The following is a 23,972-nucleotide window of genomic DNA, read 5'->3' on the forward strand; positions in this document are numbered from 1 at the left end:
AGGAAGAGCTGTGCGACACACTCTGCGGACCCAACCCACGAGGAACATTATCAAATGCGTCATTATAATGGCATTAAGACATGGCAGGAATTTCACTTGCTGTGTGTCTCAACAGAGACGATATTCCTCCCATTTAGGCTGCTAAAGGCTTAGCAATGCATGAAAATTTTCTGCCTAAAGCGAAAATTTTAACCAAACTTACTAAAAAATTAATTTGCCCGTTACAATGTGGACAAGGAAAGTGCAGGGAACACAAAGCCCAGCCCTGGCGAATTAGGAAGCTGCCGCAGAGCCGAATTTGCCAACACGCTGGAGATAAGGCCGTGCTGCTGCCAAGGCCCATTGGGGAGTGTGAGATGACAAACAGTGCTGGCAAGGCAGTTCCCCTCCGCAGCAAACATTGCTGCCTCACCCCCTCCCGTATCTCCAGCAGGAAAGGGAAGCACATTATATGCAGAGTTTTCCCCACAGAGTCATTCTTTCCCTCCCTTCTTTCTCATTCTTCCTCCTTCTTGTCCAGCTCCCTTCTAGAGTAAGTCCAGCCTGGCCTAAACCCTTTAACACCGCAGATTCCCATCCTGCTGCAGTGCCAGAGTGCCCTGCGGCAGCTCTGCTTAGTGCCAGGTGACCTGTCCCACCGCGGCTGGGTGTGTGTTGCTTCTCAATCTCCCCACACTTCAAGCAAACCCGAGTTCTCCACGCCTCATCGCAATGTTTCCCAGAGCTGGCTGGGATGCTCTCCGTCCTGCTTTGCCAATCGCAGATTGAGAAAGTCAGTATGAGTGCAAACACGCTTGGCAGAGCGTGACTCTGTGTTTTGGTAAGAGCTCCCACGCCAAGGTGTACCGGGAGCAGTTCATCCTCCCTCCAGCCCCAGTCACCCACCCAAGTTTTCCCAGCCAGCCAAGGAAGACAATATAATTTACGTAATAATTAGTAACCTTTGCTGAACTCCTTCACTCCTGCATGATGACGCTGTACCCAGATGAAAAAATTGCTATTGGTTTTCATTCAGACAATCACTCAGCTCCTGTGAGACAAACAACAACCGTTTTTAATGAAACAGAAGAGAATTGGGTTTCCCCACTGCTCAGTATCCTCACTGATTGCTCTCCTTGTAAATCCCTCCCAGGACATGCCCTGCTCTCTCACTCAGTGTTATTCTTGTACCCTGCGAGTCGATATCCTGCCAAGTGATATTTGTTTGAAATTCTCGAACGCATAAATTTGGCACAAAAACTGGAGCAAAGGGCATCCCCCTGGTTACTACAGCTGGGTGGAATCTTCCCACTTCAAAGTCCAAGATCCACACGCAGCCGTTCATTTAAGCTGCAGAACAAAGTGAACTCTTCCTGCTCGGCTCGCTCCGACAGACTAATAAATGCAGCAGGTAGCGGTAAGCAGAAGTGCTGTACAAAGGAATCAACTGTTGAAGGCACAAAGCAGTTTTTCAGCTTGTATTAAGACTGATTCACTTGTCGCTGACGTAAATCCTCGCTGTAGTATCTCAGCCTGGGGACTGGAGTATGATAAATACTACCTGTAATGCCATCTGCTGTACAGAGACAGCCCAGGCTTCTCACTATTTATTTAAGGGCTAATGTGCTAGAGCAGAATACAGTTTATTTCAGCCTGATTTGACTTTGTTTTGACTCTGATTAAAGGGGCCTGTCCACTTGAATTTTTAAAGTGATCTGGCGTAGAGCAAAACCAATGCTTGCCTTGAAAAGATGAAGCTCAGACAGCAGAGTCAGCATCAAACAGAAAACCAATGTGAAAAGGACAATACCAAACTTCTCCACCTGAAGATTCAAGAAGAGATGCAGTATCGGATGATCAGCACCTCGGGATGGGGAACTGGGACGTCCCAAATCCTGGCTGCCTGAAATCCTGGAGCGCTGGTTTATTTTATCAGTTTCTCCCTCAGTTCCCTTAGAACCTCACCCAAGTCATCCAGCTTCTCTATAAAACACGAACTACTGTAGTTTAATGGTGACTGTGACTTTTGGTCAGTGGTAAAATTGTTTTGGATGGCATCAAACTGAAAAATATGTATTTAGATCAAGTAATACACATACAAAACTGCTTCCTCTTAGGATTTTCTCCTCATTTTAAAAGTTTAAAGGAATTATATGACTTCCTAGATAACCTAATTCACTATAGTAGTTCTTCTGAGGATTTTTTATCACTAAAAACTTCTAACACCAAAACCTGAGCCAGTTAAAAGTCTTGTATATGGATTGTTCAAAACAACCATGCTCTGAACACACCATATGTCCAGCTGACGAATAACATGAACACCTCATCTATCATCATTTAGAGAGACTGTGGTTAACACACTAATTCTGCTCCGAGTCAGTTTTAATGTCCGCAAATAAACTGTTTAATCAAAAGGATATGTGTCCATGGGCAGAATTTCTATCATTGTTCCACTGCAGAGACGCATGTTGACTTTGTGAGTTTATTCGCTCAGATTTGCATATTCGTAGCTACGTTCAGGACAGATAGTGGTGCGCTGTTCTGAAAACTCCAGTGTCTTTTGTGCTGAGGAACAGCAGTAATTTTGTATGTGTAGAAGTAATTAAATTGTTTAAATTGCAAGTAATTTTAAAAGTGAAGTGCCATGGTAAAAGTTATACAGCTAAAAATTTTAATTTAACTGAATTATTAAAATAAGCCTGGATGAGAGAAACTGAAATATAAATAGGGCTTTTTGCTTAGTCTTAGTGTGTCATAAAAGACATCTGCATTAGTTTTATTGGTGTTTATAATCAGCTACTTCCCCTGGTTTTACTGTACTTGATGGGACTTAATCCTGCAATGTTTGGATTACAAATGCCACACTATAATGCTTAAATGCACATCAAAATCTTGATGCTTAAAATATAATTAAAATAGTAATACAGTAAGTCCCTGAACATGTTTTTTAATAGACAGCAATCTACTGCATCTTAAACTGCTTGAATTTTCATTTAATAGGAACTCCCACATGAGGATCGCAGTGCCCTTTTTAATTATGAATTAACTCATGTTGATAGGATAGATTTAAATCTCTATCATGGAGAACATGCATAATTTATTTATGTCCTGATCTTGTCCTACACACTGTGGAGTTTGCTCTTTGGAACCTGCTTCAGAAGTCTAACACAAGGATGGTTTTGTGGTGATGGGATTATCCAAATGGTTTCTCTTACACTCAGCTTTTGTCTTGCCTTTCTTCTCTGTAAGACAAAGGTAATTGATTATTTATATATTTATTTTCTTTATGTTTCTTTCCGCAGGGACTTACTGCATTCTGTATGTATTTCTGGAGATGCTTCATTACTTTATTGAACTGTCACATGCTACAATTAAGGAATTCAAAGTTAGTCACTTAAACATTAATAAAGAGGAAACTGAAGTGACACAACAGCAATGTTCGTTTTATTCTTCTGTTACAGCAAGTAACAGAATGGGGTCAGGTGAACTGTGGGTCCAAGTAAAGCCCTAACTTACTTCTGGAAAAAAAAAAGGTCGTAAGAAAAACATATTAATTACTTTATACTTTGCTATCAAATGCTTGCCCTGTTCTATTCTATTTCAATGGCAGATGCAGTAAGAAATAATACCTCCTTATTCATCCAGCTCCTGCCCACATGCATTCAGGGAGCAATCTGTGCTGGGGAATAGCTCGTGGATTTCAGCAAGGCTTGGCTTCCCTCTAGGAGCTGGGTCTCCTGTGCATCATCAGCTTTGCAAAGTAATTCTGGATGCAAAAAGAATGTATGAAGTTACATTTTCCCTTGTGCATTGTCAACAGCCTACTGATTTTAAATCCATTAGAAATGTGTAAACTAACAAGCAGGGATGCTTAAATATTAATTATCTCATCACACTGCAGTTGAACAAGTGATACAGAACACAGAACAGGACCAGCGATGATAAACAATAAATTAAGCGCCACTCTCCCTCCAAGCCTGCAAACTAAATTCCACATTTCAAAATCTGCAGGACTTCTAGGCAGGAGAAACATCCTCATCCTTGTTAAATGACCATACGTGGTAACGGGAACAGATTAGTCAAGGAAGTTCAAGGGACTAAGCCTCATGCAGAGAGATGTCTGACCTCCAGCCCACGGCAGCAAAGGAGAGAGCAGCCACAGGCTCCAGCTGTTCCTTCCTGCAGGTTTGTCCCTCCCAGCCGGGACAAGCACCACAGCAATTACAGTAAAACTCCAGAATCTGTTTTACTTCCCCTCAAGCAAGAGGATGTGGAAACTTCACTCACTTAATAGTGACAAAAGTAAAGAGCTTTACTCGCCTTTTAACTCACCTTAAAACAAAAGCTGCTTTTACTTCTAGAACTGCTCCCTGCCTATGGCCTCCTCCTCTTGAAGCTGCAAGACTTCCAACTCTGCCAGTAGCGAACAGGTCCTTGGCTGATGGCTACAAGCTCTGCCAATCTGTTTGATTGAAAAAGGCCAAAGACACAAGAGTTTTCGGAGTAGTGCACCAGTATCTGGCCTGAACATAACTACAAAGACACCAATCTGAGTAAGCTGGCAAAGTCAACGTTTTTCTCTGCTGTGGGACAAGGAAAGACACTGCTTTTTTTAAAGATCTGATAACTTCCTCCAAATATAGGCACGCCCTCTCCTCCATGGCTGCTGCCCGTCCTGTTTCAGCCTTAGTGAGAAGAAAAAGGAGGAGCCCTATAATGCCATTTTTACAGCCACTTTTCAAAATGGAAATGGACTGGAAGTTACTGCTACTCTTTGAGCCTGAAGAAAACCCCCAACACCAGTAACGTCATTTATGTGATTGAAAGGAAATGTGTGAATGTTTCCAATTGAAGCAAAATAATCTCAGAAACAGCAAAGAAACAAAGAGACTAAACACATCAGTTGTTCCTCCCCAAGGAAGAAGGTAAATACAGTAGCTCTGAGTTATTTTAACAGAAGGAATGCAGAAGGGAGACCCAGGTGAGACTATAATTGGATGTGACCACACAGAGGTCTGAGGTACGATGCCGTACACTGGATCCTCACCTTCATGGCACCGTGTCCTTAGAAGAATGAGGAGTTTCCAAGGAGAAGGATGACTCCAGGACTTCCACATGATATTCATCCTGTAAACAGTTCAAATGACCTTGGTAGCCTTGTACTGTGTGAGGCAGACAACAGTCTGTCTCGCATAACTCATCAACACGTTCATCAATAATTGGCTCTTGTGCAGCAGAGGATGGTGCGAAGAAGTGACAAGGACGCTGTATGCACTGTGGAATTACTTCAGTTTTCAATAGAAGCAGCTGGACCACTCTCCAACATACTTTATCTTTATGCCAGTCTGAAGTTGTGCTGTTCAGATGTTGTGACTGGCACAGGGAGCAGCCAAGTTTATTAGAACTGCCTTCCAGCAGCATTTTTGCGCAAAAGAGGTGCGTGGCTTACACGTACATCGCTACATCTTAAACCTTTTCTCGTTGCCCTAGGGCCGGTACTGCCGGGCCACTGGCTCCGGGCTCCCGCCGCGCTGGGCTGCTTCTGAGGGGACACCCGAGAACACCACGATGGCGAGCGGGGTGGCTCACAGGAGGCCATGTCCAGCCGAAGGCCCGGTGTGTGGCCTCACCCCAAGCCTTCTTCGGCTGAGGGGGGCTGAGGGAGGCGGGAGAAGGCGGCCAGGCCAGGCCCAACCGCAGCGCTGCCCCCGGCCCGCCCCGCCCGCCATGCTGCCCGGCCCGCACACCCCCTCTTTCCCGTGATGCCCCGCGGCGGCCGCGCCCTTCACGTGATGCTCCGCGCTCCCTAGTAACCGCACCGTTGCTAGGGGCGGCCGCCATGGCGGCGCTGAGCTGCTGGGCCCATCTCTTCCCCGTCCTATTCCTGGCGACTGCCCAGCCCGCCCCCGAGCCTGTGGCCAGCTCGGAGGGCCCCGCGGAGCCACCGGAGACCCGCGCTGCCGCCGGGGCGCGCCCCCGCAGCGGGCCGGCCCCAGTCACAGACGGTGGGTGCTGCGGGACACCGGCCGCGCTTCCCGGGCCAAGGAAGCCCCGCTCACGGCATCTTTCGGGCCGCCTGACGTCGTTGGGCTCTTAGTCCCCCTCCAGGTCCCATTGCAGCCACCCGAGGCTGGGACAAGCTCTGTGGTTACATAGTGGTGCTATGGCCATATCGATCACAAGTTATTGTGCTATCAGAAGGTGTTTCCCGCTGTCTTCTACTTGGCAGGGATTCTTTTATTTAACTTCTGATTTCCCAGAGTTGTTGCCATCGGTTCGACTTCCCTAGATCCCTTGCCAAATGAAACATGTCCCAAGTGCATGTCTCCTTAGGGAAAAGAGACTTAAATCAGCAATCTCAGAGACATAACTGCACAAGCTAATAGTCTGTGTTTAAACTGCTCTTGTTTACAAGGTGAACTAAGGATTCCAGTGCTAAACGCAACTAACGGAACAGTCAGAACTTCAGAGGTTCCAGGAAATGCCTGGATACTGTTCAGACGGTCAGAGAGCAGCCAGGAGGCTGTACAGAAATGGGCAACAGTCACGTTGAAATAAAAGAAGCGCTGGTTATGAAAATAAACCTTTGATTGTCCTAACTATGGAACACTGGTCTTCATTTTCTTCATTCTGTGCTATTCTTAAGTCTAGATTTATTATAGAACAGCAGCTCTCAAAAAAAGTTCAGTAATCTGTTCTTCAGGTTTATAAACCTGAAAACCTAAGAATGTTTTAAGAAGTTGCTGAATGTATTTTATCAAAGACAGTTTATAGTATTGCTAGCAGTTACTTTCTGTATTATTACAATGTTTCACATTATATAAAGACAGAGAGAAAAAACAACTTTGAAGAAGTCAACTACAGTTATATTTTCCTGATATGCCAACATATTACTGGACCCTGTGACATGCTCAATACTCGTAACATCTCGCTGCTCTATCAGCATGTTTCTTTTTAATTTCTTTTTGCCCAATAAGCTGAAACAAGCAGATAAGCCTACCTTGTTTGTATTTTTTCCCCTCTGCAGGGCTGAGTATATTTTCATAACATCAAAACTCCTATTAAGTTGCTTTTTTAGATTTCAGGGAACACATCATCAGATTTTAGCATGCCCTTGGTTTTGTTATAGTGTTCCAAATACATCTGCTAAGTAGCCGCAAAGATGGCTTTTAAAAAGGACTTAAAAAAAGAAAGTACATGAATTTGGATATAGGCTTTTGACCATTGTCAAAAACAGGGCGAGGTGAAAAACCAAAGTGTCAGGGAACATGCTGTACTGTGTAAGGTTCTAATTCTAATTTAAATCTCTCCTCCAGTTGCCAAGCTGTGTGTTTGTGATCTGTTGGTGGCACAGTGTGATGTAAATTGCTGCTGTGACCCTGACTGCAGCGCAGCCGATTTCAGTCTCTTTACTACGTGTTCAGTTCCTATGGTCACGTAAGTGGGTAAAAAGCTATGGGAAATAAAAAAATCCTGTTTTATTTGCTGCATGTATTTGTAAGGGCTCTGTGCTCTCTTCTTACCAATTCCTAATCCTTCTTTCCATGCTAGCTCTCTCACCACTTGTTCCTGCTCAGGCCTGTGAACTTTTGGCCCCAAACAGCTAACCCAGCAAACTGGCATCTCAGCCCAGTTTCTCACTCACTTATTCCCCCTTTCCCAAACTTGCGCTCCTTGTTTTTTTCCCCTGTTTCCTTGTGCTGGCGTCTGTGGTTGCGTAGGTGCTGATGCTGGGGAAAGAATAATGCACCTTTAGCCTTTAATCAAAATAATGCAGTATCTGGAAATTAGGAAAGCTGATACCAGGGGACCAACTGGCCACCTCTGTAGGTCATCAGCATTTTATCAGTAACCTCTTTCATGTTGGTTTATGATATCAGCTAGAAACTTGATTAGTTTGGGGCTTAATGTAGCAGTGCGAGCATCGTTCTGATCCTAGTTCTCCAAGTCAGCACCCCAACCTGCTGCCTCACTGCCATTTTGTTGCTTTACAAACAGCAAAATGTAACACATGAACAAAATAATGCCAATGGTTGTTTCTTTGCTATTTAGTTTACCTGAAATCACCTTCACCCAATTTCATCCTCTCAAAAAGGAGTTAAGAAAGTTCACTTCAAAAGCATAATTAAAAAAAACTCTCTGTGACTTCTCAGAACACTAAGTACAGCTCTTCAACCCACCTTCTGTATAAATTATGCCAATCTGAACACTGGGGTTTATTCTTGGTGCTTTGAAATTTGAATTAGCAGTCATCCCAGACTGTGGTTTCTTATTGTTCTCACACACAATGACTACTGCTACCCATTTATAGATATTCATATATATCAGAAAGGTCTAATCAACGCCTTCCTGAGTGACAGTTTAATTGTCTCAGGTGACTACTCTATCTTTGTCAACTAGAAATGCATAAAATGGAGTTGCATTTCTTTCCCCAAATTCTTTTGTGTAAAATATTCATTTTGCATGAAAAATCCATGGGGTTTTCAATTACTGCAAGTATTGTGGATCTCATTCGTACATCTAGATTTATATATATTTGCATAACTGTGTTAGTTACTGAAAGGGTTTGACTGATCACAAGTAAGAGGCTATGCGGTCTCTGAAACAGCAGAAAAAAGGTGATTTATGATGTGATCCTGTTAACAAATAATTCACCTCATGGAAAAGTTTAACTCCATGCTTAAAAAGTAATTTCTAAAGGTCATTTCACTTCTTCAATATCTGTCCTTCACTGTTTTAACTCCGCCTAAGTAACCATTTCCCAAGGATCATCATTTTGTATTTCTGGCATGTAGGACACACCAGTTCTTTTCAGGGTCTGAACCGGCACATTGGCTGCGTAGCCTCCTGCGGTTCTGCTGCTGGTGAAGAACCCACAGCTCATCTGCAAATACTTTTCCTGCATTGGATGGGTTATTTCACCTCTCTCTTTCTCACTCTGCCATTTCATTTACATGCATCTCAAGTAGGACCTTTTCCCCCTGTACCCCTCAAAGTGAATATTATGCCAATATTCACAAAACTGCCCTTCTTTTCTGACCTACATGCCATCACATTACCCTAGAAGTCACACTTCCCACTTGTGTTGTATAAATAAAAGTGCTTCTGAGCTGTGCATAGCCTGTGGTGTACCCAGCACAGTATAAAACAATATAAACCTTCTAAGGAGGCACAATTGATGCTGCTGCAATGGATGAAAAGAACTTTAAAATATGGTCAATACTAACTTCTAGGGGATTCTTGATTTTATTATTGTTGTTTGCAGAGGCGACAGCCGTCTTTGCAGTCAGAAAGCTGCTACATATTCACTTGATGTTGAAGCAAATCCACCGGAAAGGATATTTAAATTAATTGACCAAGTCAATCCCAGTGTTTTCTGCATTCATGCTACAAACTGTAAGTGGAGATGTTTTTATAAACTATTTAAGTACCAGAAACAGACTAAAACTAAAAGTAACTCAACCTGTCAGAAAACTGGTTATTCTGTATGTTCACAGCCCTTAGTCCTTTCGCTTGTAAAACTAAAGTTTTTTTTCTGTCACTGAGTTTTCAACAACTCTAGAAAAATAATTTTTACTAAATACCATTTCTGTATCTTTTATTCTAAAAGTTATCACTTTCTTTAAAATGTTTTGACAGATAAACAAGCGCTCTCCTTCAGGTCCCCTGAAATGCCTACTTCGGAAAATTTCGACCTCTTGGTTAAACGGTTTGGAAGTGCTGCTTTCAGTGCTGAGCCTGACAGCTGGAACATGAACACAGATGCTCAAAATCCTTCTGATGCAAATGAAACTTATAGATATGAGGTAAATGATGATATGACTCATTTAGTATGAGGTTCCATAAAAGATCAAGGGAATAGTGTTTGCATCTGCTTGTAGAAAAAATAAAATCACAGTTCTTCTGGAACAAGCCAACATTTTGATCTTTAAATACAGAAATGTAAAAATAACAAGTGTAGCATTTTGTGTTAGCTTAATTAAAACTGAACTACATTTTCAAGATCTGTGAAAAATAAGCAGCTGTTTTGCTATTGTAAATATAAAGCTGCTAGCATTGGCTTAAGAACTGATATACATAGTAGTATGGAGTATTGACAGATAGAGTGGAAATAAGTGCTTCTTTTATGCAGATTTATAGTTAATACAAGTGCTCTAAAACTTTCCATGGACCAGAACACACCTACATACTTGAATGTGTTGCTTTATTTCGCAGTACGGTGTTCCTATACAGACAGCAGATGCATTTCTAAGACTGCCTAGTCCTGTTGTCTCCTCTTGGTGCTCCGATGCAAATCCTGCAGGTTGGAAATTGCTTTTGAATTCCAGTTTATTTGCTTTAGGGTGTTCCACTCTGACTTGAGCTTAATCAGTCAGTAAATCGACACACGCACAAGTGTAAATTCAGATAAAGATCCATGAACAAATATTTTTCAAATAGCTTCTGTTTCTCTGGGAGTTTTTTAGACATAAGTTGGAAGTTGCATTGCATCTATATTAAACATTCAAAGTTAGATATGTAAATCCCCGAGAGTCTTGTTAATGGGTTGTTGAGCCAACAGTAAAACATCCTAATTGGCTTAATAAAACAGTACAAGGGTGACACCATGAGGGAAGAGGGTATTACACAAAGCAAGACCGTACCGGGCAACCTTTGTAACTTGTCCCTCTGGTATAATGAGGTCCCTTTCACAGCCTCAATGCAACTCAAGTCAGACGTGCAGACTTAAATATGGTATCATAACTATCATGATGATGATCATAGGAAAAGTCTCTTGTGAAAGAAAAAAAAAAGCCTTATGAGATCTCAAAAATGAAGTAATAAACCTTCAAGCTTTTATTAAGCTTCTGTTGTTAAGCAGCAAGATTTTTGACTCATAGCATTTCTGGAGAATCTAAGGAAGTATCATTCTTCATAACTCACATAAAACCTTATCTGCAATAGAAATCATGTTTACTTTTGCTTATACTTGAGGTTCTTACATTTCTGCTTTTCATAATTACTCTTTGATTTCATTCAGTAATACTTTGTGACTTTTTTCCAGGGTTTTTAGTAAACCAGGCTACCAAATGCACTAGATCAGTAAGTGTGGAAAAATGTGGCAACATTCAAGCAGTTAGTATGCTGTTCTATATCAACTCCAGCATTTTAGCAGTAAGTATCATTTGAAACAGCCATATAGCTGACATCTTTTTGTGGCCCCAGAATTAAGTAACTTCTATTTAATAAATGATATGGTGGTTTATTTCGATTTTTAAATTGTGAGTTGGGGGGGAAAAGAAATCTCTGTATGTAACAGACTTCTATGCAGAAAGCCTTTGGAAGTGTTTTTACTTCAAGCTTGGGTAACAAAAGCATTTACTGCTTTCTGCTTAGCCAACAAAAATAATGGTCTTGAAGAGACAAGCTTGTGCTGCTGAGCTAACGCTTGCTGCAATGGCAGCAGTTTTATGCTTTTATGCCAGTCTAAGCTTTTTCCAAGCAGCCTATTACCAGAGTGCCCATTTCTAAGAAGTCTGGATTTTAAAGAGTTGGTAAACATTTGTACTTAAAGAGCCTGTAAGGTTTAATCCTCTGCATACATACTTTTCTTACAAGCCTAAATTTTTAATAGCAAGGTGCAAAGCCTTCGTTTACTCCTCAAATAACATGAGCTTTTACCCCACTGAGAGCAAATGTATTTGTATCCAGCCTACTAACAAATCCAGCCTATGGTTATTCATCAAAGCTAAACTTTCTTTTTTCATTTCTTTTTTGAACTGGGGGATGATGCCTTATATATATATAAACACCCTTTACAAATATTCAGAAAGACAAAGAAACCATACATAGAAAATTGAAACTGAAATACAGAATACCTTTTCCTGGTATCTCCTTGCTGAAGGTCATTGAGAACCAGCATAGTCTCCACTATTTAAATGGTTTTAGTTTACATAATTATTTAAATTAATTTAATTAGTACTCCATAGTGAGTCACTACTTAAAGACCCTTCCACTCTCCTCAGAGAATCCAAAGCTATCAGCAATAAAGGAAACCTGCTGAGTACTTCACATTCTCACAGGTGGGATAATTCTGATCGTTGAGGACAAATCAGCAAAGGGGTGCTCACAGGTGTTACCTTTTCATCATCCTGCTGTGGAAGAGGTGGGCAAAACTCTCCTTCAGAAAGGCTTTGAGTGTTTCCATGTGCACCCAAAATTAGAGTTCTGGGTGGCTGCACAACCAGGAAAGAAAGAGCATGCCTCAGGACAGGCTCCGAGCAGCTGAACGTTTTTGAATTGAAAGGGAAATTCTCCTTCATCACTAGAACTGTACATAACACATTACCCACGTGCTGCTGCCAGTTCCAACAGCCCAGCTTAGGAGAGGTCAGATCTCTGTCCAAAGGACATTGGACATTCAGGAAGGATCAGATGCAAGAACTGGAGAAGGCTGAATAGATGCTAGAGATGGTCTGTAGGAAACAACCCCCTTCCCAAAAGCAGCTGAAGATGGGATGTGACAATGGGAAAGTGACTTGGTATTGGGGACAGGGCGGTCACCCTTCCAGTGCCAGCAGGTGGAGCTGGCAGCAAAAGCAATGGCAAAACACATCAACCCAGGGAATCAGATATTCGTTGGGGAGACAGAAAAATAAAACTTTTGACAAAATGCTGCTCTGTGTGAGTATTTTGCAGGCCTGGTTGATGACCTTGGCCTGACATTTCTGCCTTCCCATGAAAATCTGGTGGAAATTTTCCAGTGGAACAACTGTGTGTGTCCATGTGCTGTATAACAAGAGGGATATTTGCTTCTCATTCCTTTGTTTAGACGCCATGAAACTATTTGACTCATTACTGTCAGAATGGAACAGTAAAAGCTCTTCTGTGGATACGAGCAGCCTGCCAGAGTTCCTGAACTGGCAGCATAGGAATAGCTACAAGTGGTTTTGCACAGATCTGTGATAGGAATGATAATCTCTGACACCCTCAATAGCTCAAACAATACGATGCACAATAACAGTCATGCCAAGCTGAGATCCCTTTCTCAGGTCACCTTTCTGATGCAAATACATTTTTTTTTCAGTGTGTCTGAAACACTAGATTCATCTACTACTTATTGCGTACACGGTATGTTTATTGGGAATGTAGTCAAAGCTTGCCCTGATGGAAAATGATGGAAGGCACTAGGAAATTTTCCATCTGCTGTCAGGGGAAGAAGAGGCTTGAACTGTAAGACTGTGCCTACTGGCCACAAAGAATAGCAATTATTTTCACCCTGCCTGGATACTGTAGTGTATATCCAATCACTTCCATTATGTAAAAGTTAGTGTAATGATAGAGAGTTAAACAGGCAAAACAGTTAAGCCTTAACAGCTTTAATGGCTACTTGTAATAGGTCATATACCTTTGCTATTGTTTGAATTTGTTCTTTTGTCCTCCTCTAGGTGCCCAAATCAAGTCAGATGGTAAGTATTCTAATTTACCTGGAACAACTAGGGGTAAAAGTCTTAATTATAGTCAGTGGGAGTTTTTCACTGACTTTGTCAGAACAGGGACTTTATCCTTAATCTTTAAATTCAAAAAATTTCTATAATTTGCTATCAGTAGTGATACTTAGCAACTCCAAGATAACATGCTACCTGCAACGATTTAAGGCTGGTGCATTCCCCTCAAATAAAACCCTCTCTGTTTAAGTCACTTAAAAATAGAACTGCTTGTTGAACTTCAAAACAGAGCAGTTCGGAAGATTATTGCCTGCTGTCCCTGTGGAACAGAACCTGGAAGGGTCACAAATATAATAATACAGAAAACGCCAAAAATAATTATACACAACATTCAAAAATGACATGAATTTGTTTTTCAGGTTAATATTACTGTCCAGTCCATAGTTGTCCAATCCCTGAATGGAATGCGGACTTTACTTAATGGGAGTGATGCCCTCAGGCTCCCTGTGATTTTGGATGAACTGTGCATAAATATAGTTCTTGGGGTAGGTATGACAGTTCTTTTCCTCCTCATGTTTGATGGAAAGCATGGATGCATCAAATATTTTCTGATTCACAAATTACGAAGATGTGAGAAGGGCCTTGCACAGTTTTCATATATCATAACATTTCCAAAGCAAATGTGACAGGAGAAACGCTGACTTTGGGATAAAATTAGAGTGTTTTGCAACACAACAGTAACTGTATGCAACATAACACAGAGACAGGATGAAATCCTTTTGTATTATTACTGTGCATTTATGGCATAACAGACAATAACATGAGTTTAGCATCTACATTATGCGTGGGAGAAGATGACTTCAGGCACAGGGGTGGCCGAGACAGGACTACACAGTGCAAATCATCTCATCTTAAATAGGTGAACGTTGGGCTTGTGCTGAGAAGAAGTTTATCAACTACAACTGAGGATATAGTGTCTCTCTCCCATGTAGTTGGGTGTTTCTTCAGCAAGGAAGAAAACGATACTTACAAAGCTTTAAGTTCCTTTCTATTTGTTCTAGTTTCATCCTCTTTTGTATTTGTTCTAATTAATATCTAAAATGTTTAATTTACAGGTGAGTTATCACATTACATACACAGATGCAGGAGAAATAATAGAAGCAGCTGCTTCTTTTGTCTTGGGGGCAATTACCAAAGAAGCACTTTCAATCCAGCAGAGCTTTGACATCAGCTTTACTCAGGTAACTGCTGGAGATGTTACGGATGACTTGTTGAAAGACATTTAATTACAAAACTTATTAAACTTGAATCAGAACAATTGTTAGCAGCAAGGTAAAATGTAACTTGCCCTGGATACACAAATGAGGCAGCATTTCAGAATGGGGCAATAAAGGTCTCTGAAGCCTGTTTTTCACATTTAGAAGCGTCACCTTGTGACTCTCTAACTGTATCCAGTGAAAGCAAAGCCTGCCCCAGTGCTAAAGAACTGTTATAATCTTACAGTCTTATTATTATCATTGTTCCAGGTAGTTAATAATCCTGAAATAAGTAAAATATTTCTGTGTTTTCCAACTGTTTCAGTACAGGATAAGAGCTAATTTTGTACTTCTGCATTGCAGGTAAATACAAAGCCAGTTCCCCTCAGTGGTAATCCTGGTTACATTGTTGGGCTGCCTCTCAGAGCGGGCTTCCAGCCACAAGGATATCCTTTCCCTGGTGAAATGTTGTTTGCAGCACTTGTTCTGGTCCGTCTTCACGAACACTTTCTTGCAGGGATATCTATAAAATGTATCTGTTCTTTAGCAAAAGTGTGGGGTTTTGGCTGTGTTTTAGAAGTAGCGAATGACTCAGTCCTGACTGCAGTCTCCTGGGACTGTTTAGTGAGATAGATTTAGACTTTCATTGTACACTCTAGTGCTTCTGCACAGTGTAAGAGGAGTTGAGCCATTATATTTTAAGGCTATGATTAAGAATTCTTTCTTCATGATATACACCAAGCATTGAATTTAGCTTTAACTCTGTGTTACATCTGGCATCATTCAGAATACGAACAAATACAGTCAACTTACCATTCTGCAAAGTACATCTAACCAGGACTGCCTGGCAGCACAGGGAGCCAGAACCCCAATATTATTTGGTTATAACATGATATCAGGCTGTCAGTTACGGTAAGAGGACTTTTATTTTCTTTAGAGCTTTTTAACCCTCTGACAACCCTTTCCATTAGGATCTGTTCAGGTCCTGGGACACTTACACTGGTGTATTTCATTATAAAAAATGTCAATTAATTAACAATGGTCTTTTCCCTTGAAAAGATTATGTACATTAGCAACTGTAGCCAGAAGGCTTGAACAGTCCATGAGTGCAAGGAGGAATTATTACTGTGCCAAAGCAATACATATTGCTTTAACTATTTTTTTTCCTTTTCTTGTCCTCTGGAAGAATTACTGCAGCTATGAAGTGCCAGCCTTTGACTCAGACCCTCCTAGATTTACTGAAGGGACAAAGCTTTCCTGAATATGTGGCGTCTTTTGGCAATTCTCAAGCCCAGGATGTACTTGACTGGGTGCCGATAATTCACCTCCGCACCTCAGAACAGGTAAAAATTACACCACTACCGCCACCCCCATCACTCTGACTGTCCTCTCTCCCAAGAGCTGTACCTGTGCTGCAGCATCAGCTTAGGTTTCTCAGACCCATGGAAAAAACCCAAAACCGCAGAAACAAACTGGAGGAAAGTCCTCCTAGAATATTCACAAATGAGGAGTTTCACTCTTGCTGTAAAAGACAGAGTTTACTTTTAATCAAACTGGTATCCAGGCACCTCGGTTGTGGATCAGGACAGCACGTTAGGTACAAAATGAGTTTCAGCTACAGTTTAGAGCTTTACTTTTCAGATTGGATGAAGCAAAAGGGGTGAGGTTGAAAGAGTGAAGTAACAGAATCACTGTTTCTGCTTGGTGCTCTTACGCCAGGTTCAAGCAAGAGAGCAAAAAGCCTTTAAAGCATATAAACAGTATATTTGAGTGACCCAAACACTACATTTATTCTTAACACCATCTGAACTAGCCCTTTTCCTCCCGCTGCCGCGCAGTCACTGCTGTTGGCACAGGCAGCGCTGCTTGGCACGTGCTGAATGACAGCACCCCCTCAAGAACAGCTTGTAGGTTGGTTTCTTGCGTGCTTTTGCAACAGTGAATTATTTCTGTAACCAAAAACTTGGCAGTTCAATAAAAAAAGAAATACCTACAAATATTTAAGATCGTAGGCTTGAAAATTCTGCTTAGTGGTATTACTGAAATAAGTCTTCTACTAAAAAGAGCCAGCTCAGCATTGTCACTGAGAGCCAAAGTCCTGCGCAGGTAGAACAGTCCGGGTGAAGTGCAGGTACAGAGTTGGTTTGTCACCTACAGAGAAACCTCCTGGAGCATTCGGGGGGAATTCTGCCGTTCTAATAAGATGAATAATTAACAGGGTTGCTTCTGGCCAAGTCAGACAATGAAAGAATTTATAACCCTTTTCAGAGCGCATGCCAAATACCGGTATCTCTTGAAATAGAAGTGAAGTGGACTAAGTATGGATCCCTAGTCAATCCACAAGCCAGAATAGTGAATGTTACGGCAACAATCACTACTACCACATTGAAACAGGTACGTAATTAAATTACAGGGTTTAAGATAAAAAGAATGGCTTGTTTTGCTTCAGTATCAGCTGTGCAATAGTGACCCAGTTAATCTCTTTATCTAAAGGTGGCACTTCATATTGGAATGTATTACACGCAACCCTTTCTGTTCCAACTCAGGCAAAACTGTGGGCTGCTTGCCAAAACACACTTCAATAAAGATCTATACATCATTCATTAGAAGTAGCATTGAACTATATATGAAAAAAACCTTTTTACAAATAACAGCTGAAAATATAACGCAGTCCAAACAAAGCAGTTGTACAAAGAGAAGACAGAAGCTAATGACCATTTGTATTTTCATTGTAGCTTCCCCCAGGAAGGGAAAGGACTATTCCTGTAACAAGTTCTGTTGTGTTCACTGATATTTCTTCACCTGCAGAGCCGGGCTATAAAGCTTGGCCCACCATTAATGTCAAGTTACCCTTTGATTTCTTCTTCCCATTTGTCTAAGGTAAGTGTGCATTAAAAAACAGAACAAAACACAACACAACCATATTTCTGCCTTTATCTGACTTTCAGTTCACTTCCTAAAGAAGCAAGCTTTATTCAGCCACTGTGATGGGCCATCAGCTCCTTCTAAATTGTAGACACACTGGGTTAAAATTCACCAAGGGAGAAAGGGCGTGAGCCTTAGTGAGGGTTCTCAGAAGCCTTAAAGCAGATAAAAACCTCATGTTAAGCAGAAATTTCCCAATTATACCTCTGCCGGGAGGAAAAAAGGCTGTAGGATGAACATGATGGTGGCTCTGAGTGGCCAGTCAGCACACGTGCAGCCTCTGGCTCTGAAGCAGCGCTCGTCCAGCTGCCTGTGGAGCAGCGCGGAGGCCGGAGGGGAAGGGAAGGGCACAGGGACACAAAACACTCCGAAGGAAAGTAGGTTTCATCATTCTGTGAACAGCAAAGCTAAATTGTTAATTAAAGTAATTGTGCTATTAGAGATGGCCTCTGCTTTCTCTGTTTTCACAGATTAATAAGCCACATATTTCTAGCTATTTTTCCCAAACCACTAATTAATTACTTTTATTTAAAAATCTGAACAGTTAAGTTATGCTTTCAGAAAAGCTCAATGACCCTTCCAGCTGAAATCACCTGGAGACACCTGCTACAGCCAACACCTTTCCACATTCCCACCTACTGAACCTGACTCTTCAGCTATGAAACAGTCTCACCCCAGGGACCTTCTAGTACCTGAAAAAGTTCACGTTGTGTTCAAACACCAGCCTGGTCTTTTAGAATACACTTTCTAATGGCTTTTCTGGAGTCTAACTGTTCCCAGCAGTCCACTCGCCTACATCTGTTCTTACATATTCTAATTCTTTTAATGTGTTGATTTATGAGCTGTGGAAGCAGGAAGAACTTTGGAGCCCAGGAGGCCACAAATGAACACTTGAACTGGAAGAAGAGATGACAGAACACGGTATCAAAACTCCGATCTGCTGCTGAGAACAAGGCACCGTCTGACGTAAAATGGCACGTGTTTGCCTCTGTTTTGGTCCCGATTTGATTGTGGGCTAAAGGAGTGGTATGTTGGTATTTTTGAAATGAACGTTTTATAAATAACAAAGTGGCACAAGCAGCAACAGAAATGAGGAAACTAACAACAATGCGAAAAGAATGGTTGGCAAAGAGAAGTACTCGTGGTGAACGGTCAGCTTAGAGAGAAGTGACCTTTCCAGCCTCGATTCTTATCATTTGTACTGCAAGTTTCTACAAGATGTTGCAAACAAAGAACATTATAACAGAAAATTTTAAGTCTCGTACCGTTGTGGATGTACAGCTTGTAAAGATGTGTCTTTATTAAATTATTTTCCAGTTTTGACTGTACAACTGTACAAGAAACGTCTTATAAAAATCACTGTTTACTGGGAGTGTGTGTGTGATTAATTTTCCAGCAAGATTCTTTTTTTCAATCCCAAGATCTAATCTAAGTGTGGTCAAATAGAAAAATGTTTACAGACAACATCATACAGGAGAAAGCAAAGAGACAGGAAAACCTTTCAGGTCAAACTGGTAGATTGCTACACTGCTCTCTCCAGGGCAGACGTCCCCACCTCGAAAACCGACCTCCTACTTTTGCTCGCTGATGAGTCCGTGCTGTTTTAGTATCTTGTTAAGCCTCTCAATTTCTTGCTCCTGTGGGAGACAAAAGTCAAATCATTATTATAGCTCTTCTGTTATAACAGTGGGAAGATCTGTGGGAACCTGGGAAACTATTTTAAGGTATCTCATGCTGCAGTAAAACAGCACAACCTGGCTAAAGTAAGTAGGACAGAGGTGGCCGTCGCTCCTTCGCAAGAGAGTTGGCGAGGGACGCACGGGCAGGGCTGTGGTGCTTCACCCCCACACCTTCTGGTGAGGAAACCGAGCTGACAGTGGCGAATCTTGCAAAAGGAGCCCAGGCCAGATTGTCCGGGGGAGCAGCCAGCAGGTACATCTTTAAATTACAAGTGTTTTCTTACCTTCTCTATACAGCTCTGTTCCAGTTGTTCAACCTTTGTTGCAAGTTTCAGGTTCGCTTGCTTTAGCTTGGACACTTGTTGTTCAGAGCGGGTCTTTACTGATAGAATTATTCCTGTGGAACAATTCACAGCGGATTCATTTTACAATGTAAAACAGCCGCTAGCAGGAGGCTGACGGTACACAGGGTCTGTGCTCAAGTTAAACGTGTTCCTTCCTCTCCAGCTCTGCTTCTGTCCTCTTCAAACCACCCTTCCCAAGTGCTTTTCTTAATGAGGAGAGTTTTAAATCAGCTCCCCCTACCCCGGGATTCAGATGCCAACAGTGCTGGGAAGCGCAGCCTGCCCGCGGAGCTGAATTAATCAGTCAAACTGTCACTCAAGTCCCGAATTTGAATTGTCCCTTAGCGGAGCCTGGGGGGATGTAACTGGCAGCTTTGTTGCGTTTTAGCCCATTTTGTGTAGTCGGGAGCTTTGCTGTAAGGACACAGCCTGGGGCACCAGGCTCCTGTCCCTCCCCCGGGGCTGGTGGCTCCTGCCTGTGTCACAGGTGGCACATCAGACACATCAGTTTTGGCTTCACCTCACACACCGTTTCTCATTATGGTAGAGGTGTCACTTCTCCACTGAAACATCCTGAGGTTATTACATGTGAACTCAGGCCCCACAACAAAGGCATTTTCTTCCTACTCTTTTCGGAGGGGAAAAGAAGAAAAATAAAAAGCTTGGTAAGAGCAGCAAGAACATCGTGTTCTTCCTACCCGACAGAGCTCTGCAGAAAGAGCCGTGAGCGCAGGCACTGATGCGTGCCCGTGTTTCTAGTGCTACAGGCAGCAGGTTTGGGGCTTGGGGGTTCACTGCTCTGCAGACAAAGCAGTGACGCTGCTTATTTGCATTGGTAACATCAGACAGTCCCCACCTGCCTGTAATCCGGTCCCTATCGGTCAAGAGTGACTGAAGGCAGTGAACCGTGCCTGGGTTTAGACACGCAGCACCCCAAGCTTGGGGCAGGTTTTGTCCCCCTGTCCCTCCAAGTGGGTGGGCGTGGAGAGAAACCTGGGCACCCAAGGATAAGGAGGGTTACTTGTAAATGCAACACTGCTGCTCTGCTGTAAAAACAAGGTTCCTGTGGCTCATGCAGCTGCACACGAATCCGGTTTCTCTCTGACTTTCACTCCAAACTACAAAGAGCCACAAGCTGCTCTCACGTCCGCCCCATTCCCAGCCGGTGCCAGCGATCAGGCACGTTCTCCCCATCGCAATGGCAGCGGGGGCTGCAGGTGATGGACTCAGCCCGGCCATCCTCTCCTTTTGTTCCAACTAACAAGATTTACAGCTGCACCAAGTGCAGAGCGCTCAGCAACAGTGCACTCCTAAGCCCAGGACGGCACTTGGGCTGAGGTTTCCTGTGGGAATTAGGGATAATTCCACCGCTACATTTTTCAAATCTCAAAATCCTTTCCCAGACAAGGCAGAAAGTGTTCCCAGCTACGGTCATTTCAGAAGTGTCTGAATTTACATCGGTTTGCAACTATTTACAGTTACAACAGCAGAGTCAGTAAAGCCTTGCTGGGAGAGCAAGAGCCTGGTGTCTCGCAGATGGCTTTGAGAAGGGAACAAAGACGCCATCCCAGATAATTCAGGGAAGGTCGGCAAATCCACGCTCAAGGGAAACTCCCGACCGGCCGCGCACACCTACCATTGATAATCCTGGCCACGCGCCACAGCCGCAGGAGAATCAGGAGCCCGACGGCTTCAAACTCGTGCTCCCGGAAGATGAGGATGATGTCGAGGATGAAGGACACGATGACGACGACCCCGTCCAGCACTTCAAACTTGTGGTGGAAGAATTCCCAGCGGTAGATGAAGACTTTGAACCCCACCTCCACCAGGAAGATGGTTAAAATGGACAGGGAGAGATAGTGGAAAACCTGGGAGAAGACAGTGTGAGTTTAGCGTCAGGAAACCCCCCTGTGTGCACGTGAGCCGGGCAGGCTGGAAAAGCTCCACCGCTGCAGGGCACGTCTGGTCTGAGTCTACGAGGAGGAGGGCTGGGGACTTTCCTTCTGCTCTAAAGGACAACCAGAGCGAGCGCGGCGGGGCAGCCAGAGGCTCTGGGTAAGCCGGACCAGGAGGTGAGAAGATGACTTAGAGAAAGGTGACAAGAGCGGTTCAGCTCCACCACAGCCCAAGAAAACATGAAGCTGCTGCATGGACCAGCACAAGCCAGGTCAGCCGCACACACTGCAGGGCTGTCACACGTGTCCCTGCGAGACCTTTGTCCGTGTGCCTGCAGCTGCCAAAGCAAGGCTGAAGGTCCAGGTCCTGCCTGCCCAGTCACCCCATCTAGTGGGCTTTGAACCACCCAAGAGGGAAATCGCAGTTCACGTTGATATTTCCCTGCATTTTACCTTTGGGGTTATTTTATATTTGTCCGGATGGATGATTTTCAAGTCCATAAGCAATTCTCCCAGGACCAACAAGGCATCTAGGATGACCAAGCAGACAACCAGGATCTGTTGGAGGAAAAGAACCGACGATAACCCCTTCCCAGCATGGATGGATCAGCAAGAGGAGCCGAAGCAGCCTTCACCTAAACATGCCACAACCCCCTGCATCCCCAGTTTGGCTGGTTGTATTTCATGGAGCTTTCTGTTGCTCCCACCCAGGATCCCCACTTGAACAGCCCCTGATCGGTGGGTTATTCTTGCAAAGTCTCGCCCGTACAAAACCGCTCGGCTCCCACCAAACCTGGCCATTTCCCACTATTCGCCGTGGGGAATCTCGGGGAGCAGGAGGCGTGGGAGAGCACGTGCCTCCAGCCGCGCCGTGCTGAGCGCGCACCGAGGCTTATCACCGCTCAGGAAACATCTGCACCAGCTGCAGAGCAGGTTGTTTCCGACAGGACGGCCCAGCTCGGAGGCAGCAGCCGCTGTCGCAGGCACCGTGAGCGCTCAGGAGCTCAGTGCTGCTCCCAGACCACCCTGAGCTCCAGCCCACATGGGCTCTGCTGTCACAGGCGCCTTTGGCCACATCTCGCTCTCATCTCCCTTCAGCCTGGGTGTGTTCTGCCTCACCTGAAACCTGTGGGAGCTGAAGAGCCTTTTCATCATGATCTGGAAGGAGACACGGCTCCTGGCGGGCTCCAGCTTGATCTCCGAATCCGGCTGCTTCTCCCCAGGCTCCTCCTCCTCCTCCCATTTCCGATAGTCGTTGCTCCATTGCACGGGGTCGTCCCCCACCACCGTGAAGTGCTTCAGGTACCTGGACATGGCTCTGGATCAAGCTGGCATCACCCGGCCAGCGTCTGAAGGACAAGAACACAGAGTCAACTCCCCGCTCGGGACTGACCAAGGATGCCAAATCTCCCCGTTTCACCACAGCGAGCGTGACAAGAGCGTGATGCTTCATTCAGACACAGCTGGATAGCGTGGACGGGCCCTGCTGACGGGAAATTGCTTAACGGTGGTGCTGCTTGTTTTGCATCACCTCCCACAGCGCGAGGTGAAGCCCCCGCCACCCTCCCCGGTGCTGTTTGCACCCCATTGGGCTGCTCTACAATGAGGAACTTCCCCACGAGGTATTTCTAAACATCCCAAAACAAAGCAGCAACTACAGGAGAAAAGCACGCCAGCGCTTATCTCGCATCTCGTGATGTAAGAGGAGGCAGCTGCCGATTTCCTGTTGGAAAGGGCCATTGTGTTTCTAGTAGACACTGATGGATGGATGTATCGGTCAGAAGCTGGTGCAGGTGATTTCCTCTCCTACACTTGCCCCCTCGTGCCCCACCTGCCCCAGCAGGTTGCTGTCAGCAGCATCCAAGCCAAACCTCCCGCTGCGCCCCCACAGCTGCCCACGTCCCTTCAGGGGGCTGCAGCTGCAGCCCAGCTGCCCCTGGGCTAACTGGGGCATCATCACCCTCCAGCCACACCGCCAAGCTGAACAGCAACGTTATTTCCTTTCACTAACATCCAAGTCCCCTATGTTTTCAGCCTCCACAGGCAAAACAAGCAGGTGACCTCTCACTTTTTGTTGTGGCTGGTGTGTGACGCTGTCCCGGCACACGGTTCCCCCATCTCCTCTCCCACACCCCAGAGCTGACCTCACCCTTGGGCATCCCAGCTTCAGCCCGTCCCTGGGAGGACCAAGCCCAAACCTGCAGATGATCCCAGTTGCAGCTCCGCGCTCAGAGCAGCCGCAGGGAGAGGCTCCGTCTGCGCCCGCTCTCGTGTTCCCGTGTCACAGCCTCACCAGCTCGCCCTTCCTCTTTGGGCAACCTGGCGAGACTGCCTGGCCCACAAACCCGCCCCAAAACCGCTACTGCCGCCGGCAGACAAACATGTCCCCATCCCAAGGGGGGCTCTCCATGCACCCGCCCTTGGCCAGAGCTGGCCGGGGGCTCAGCACAGGACACTCTTGGCCCAC

General features: G+C 44.2%; 2 protein-coding genes and 1 long non-coding RNA gene across 4 annotated transcripts; 1 reads left to right on the plus strand and 2 right to left on the minus strand.

The window, feature by feature from the left end:
- Positions 1–1,917: 1,917 nt before the first annotated feature.
- LOC308046960 lies at positions 1,918–5,683 on the minus strand. Of its 2 annotated transcripts, none has more exons than XR_013922952.1 (3): positions 5,027–5,683; positions 4,312–4,441; positions 1,918–3,745 (listed from the first exon to the last, which is right to left on the minus strand). It is a non-coding gene; the product is annotated as an uncharacterized lncRNA (long non-coding RNA). The 2 variants fall into 2 exon arrangements; XR_013922953.1 differs by lacking the exon at positions 5,027–5,683 and having other exon boundaries at positions 1,918–3,221; positions 3,609–3,745; positions 4,312–4,553.
- A 121-nt stretch (positions 5,684–5,804) lies between these two features.
- Positions 5,805–18,583, plus strand: TCTN1 (tectonic family member 1). Its single transcript, XM_080355491.1, has 15 exons — positions 5,805–5,984; positions 7,296–7,416; positions 9,245–9,375; positions 9,619–9,785; positions 10,195–10,282; positions 11,024–11,133; positions 13,407–13,427; positions 13,826–13,951; positions 14,522–14,647; positions 15,026–15,122; positions 15,433–15,574; positions 15,849–16,005; positions 16,931–17,056; positions 17,398–17,542; positions 18,430–18,583. The coding sequence occupies exons 1-14, from the start codon at positions 5,819–5,821 to the stop codon at positions 17,539–17,541; spliced, it is 1,722 nt and encodes a 573-aa protein (XP_080211617.1). The 5' UTR covers positions 5,805–5,818; the 3' UTR covers position 17,542; positions 18,430–18,583.
- Positions 18,584–19,158: 575 nt separating this feature from the next.
- HVCN1 (hydrogen voltage gated channel 1) lies at positions 19,159–22,819 on the minus strand (the record flags this gene model as incomplete). Its single annotated transcript, XM_080355548.1, has 5 exons — positions 19,159–19,224; positions 19,551–19,663; positions 21,247–21,478; positions 21,959–22,063; positions 22,625–22,819. 5 exons carry the CDS (start codon positions 22,817–22,819, stop codon positions 19,159–19,161), a joined length of 711 nt encoding a protein of 236 aa, XP_080211674.1.
- Positions 22,820–23,972: the final 1,153 nt, after the last annotated feature.

Source organism: Nesoenas mayeri (assembly GCF_963082525.1).
Source record: "Nesoenas mayeri genome assembly, chromosome: 17".
Taxonomy (NCBI): Eukaryota; Metazoa; Chordata; class Aves; order Columbiformes; family Columbidae; genus Nesoenas; species Nesoenas mayeri.

Bases quoted from the DNA above. Each gene is read 5' to 3' on its own strand.
- TCTN1 (XM_080355491.1), top strand. From the start codon at position 5,819: ATGGCGGCGCTGAGCTGCTGGGCCCATCTCTTCCCCGTCCTATTCCTG. The intron at 10,283-11,023 runs GTTGGAAATTGC...ACTTTTTTCCAG, and splicing joins CTCCGATGCAAATCCTGCAG to GGTTTTTAGTAAACCAGGCT. The intron at 15,575-15,848 runs GTAAGAGGACTT...GTCCTCTGGAAG, and splicing joins ATATCAGGCTGTCAGTTACG to AATTACTGCAGCTATGAAGT.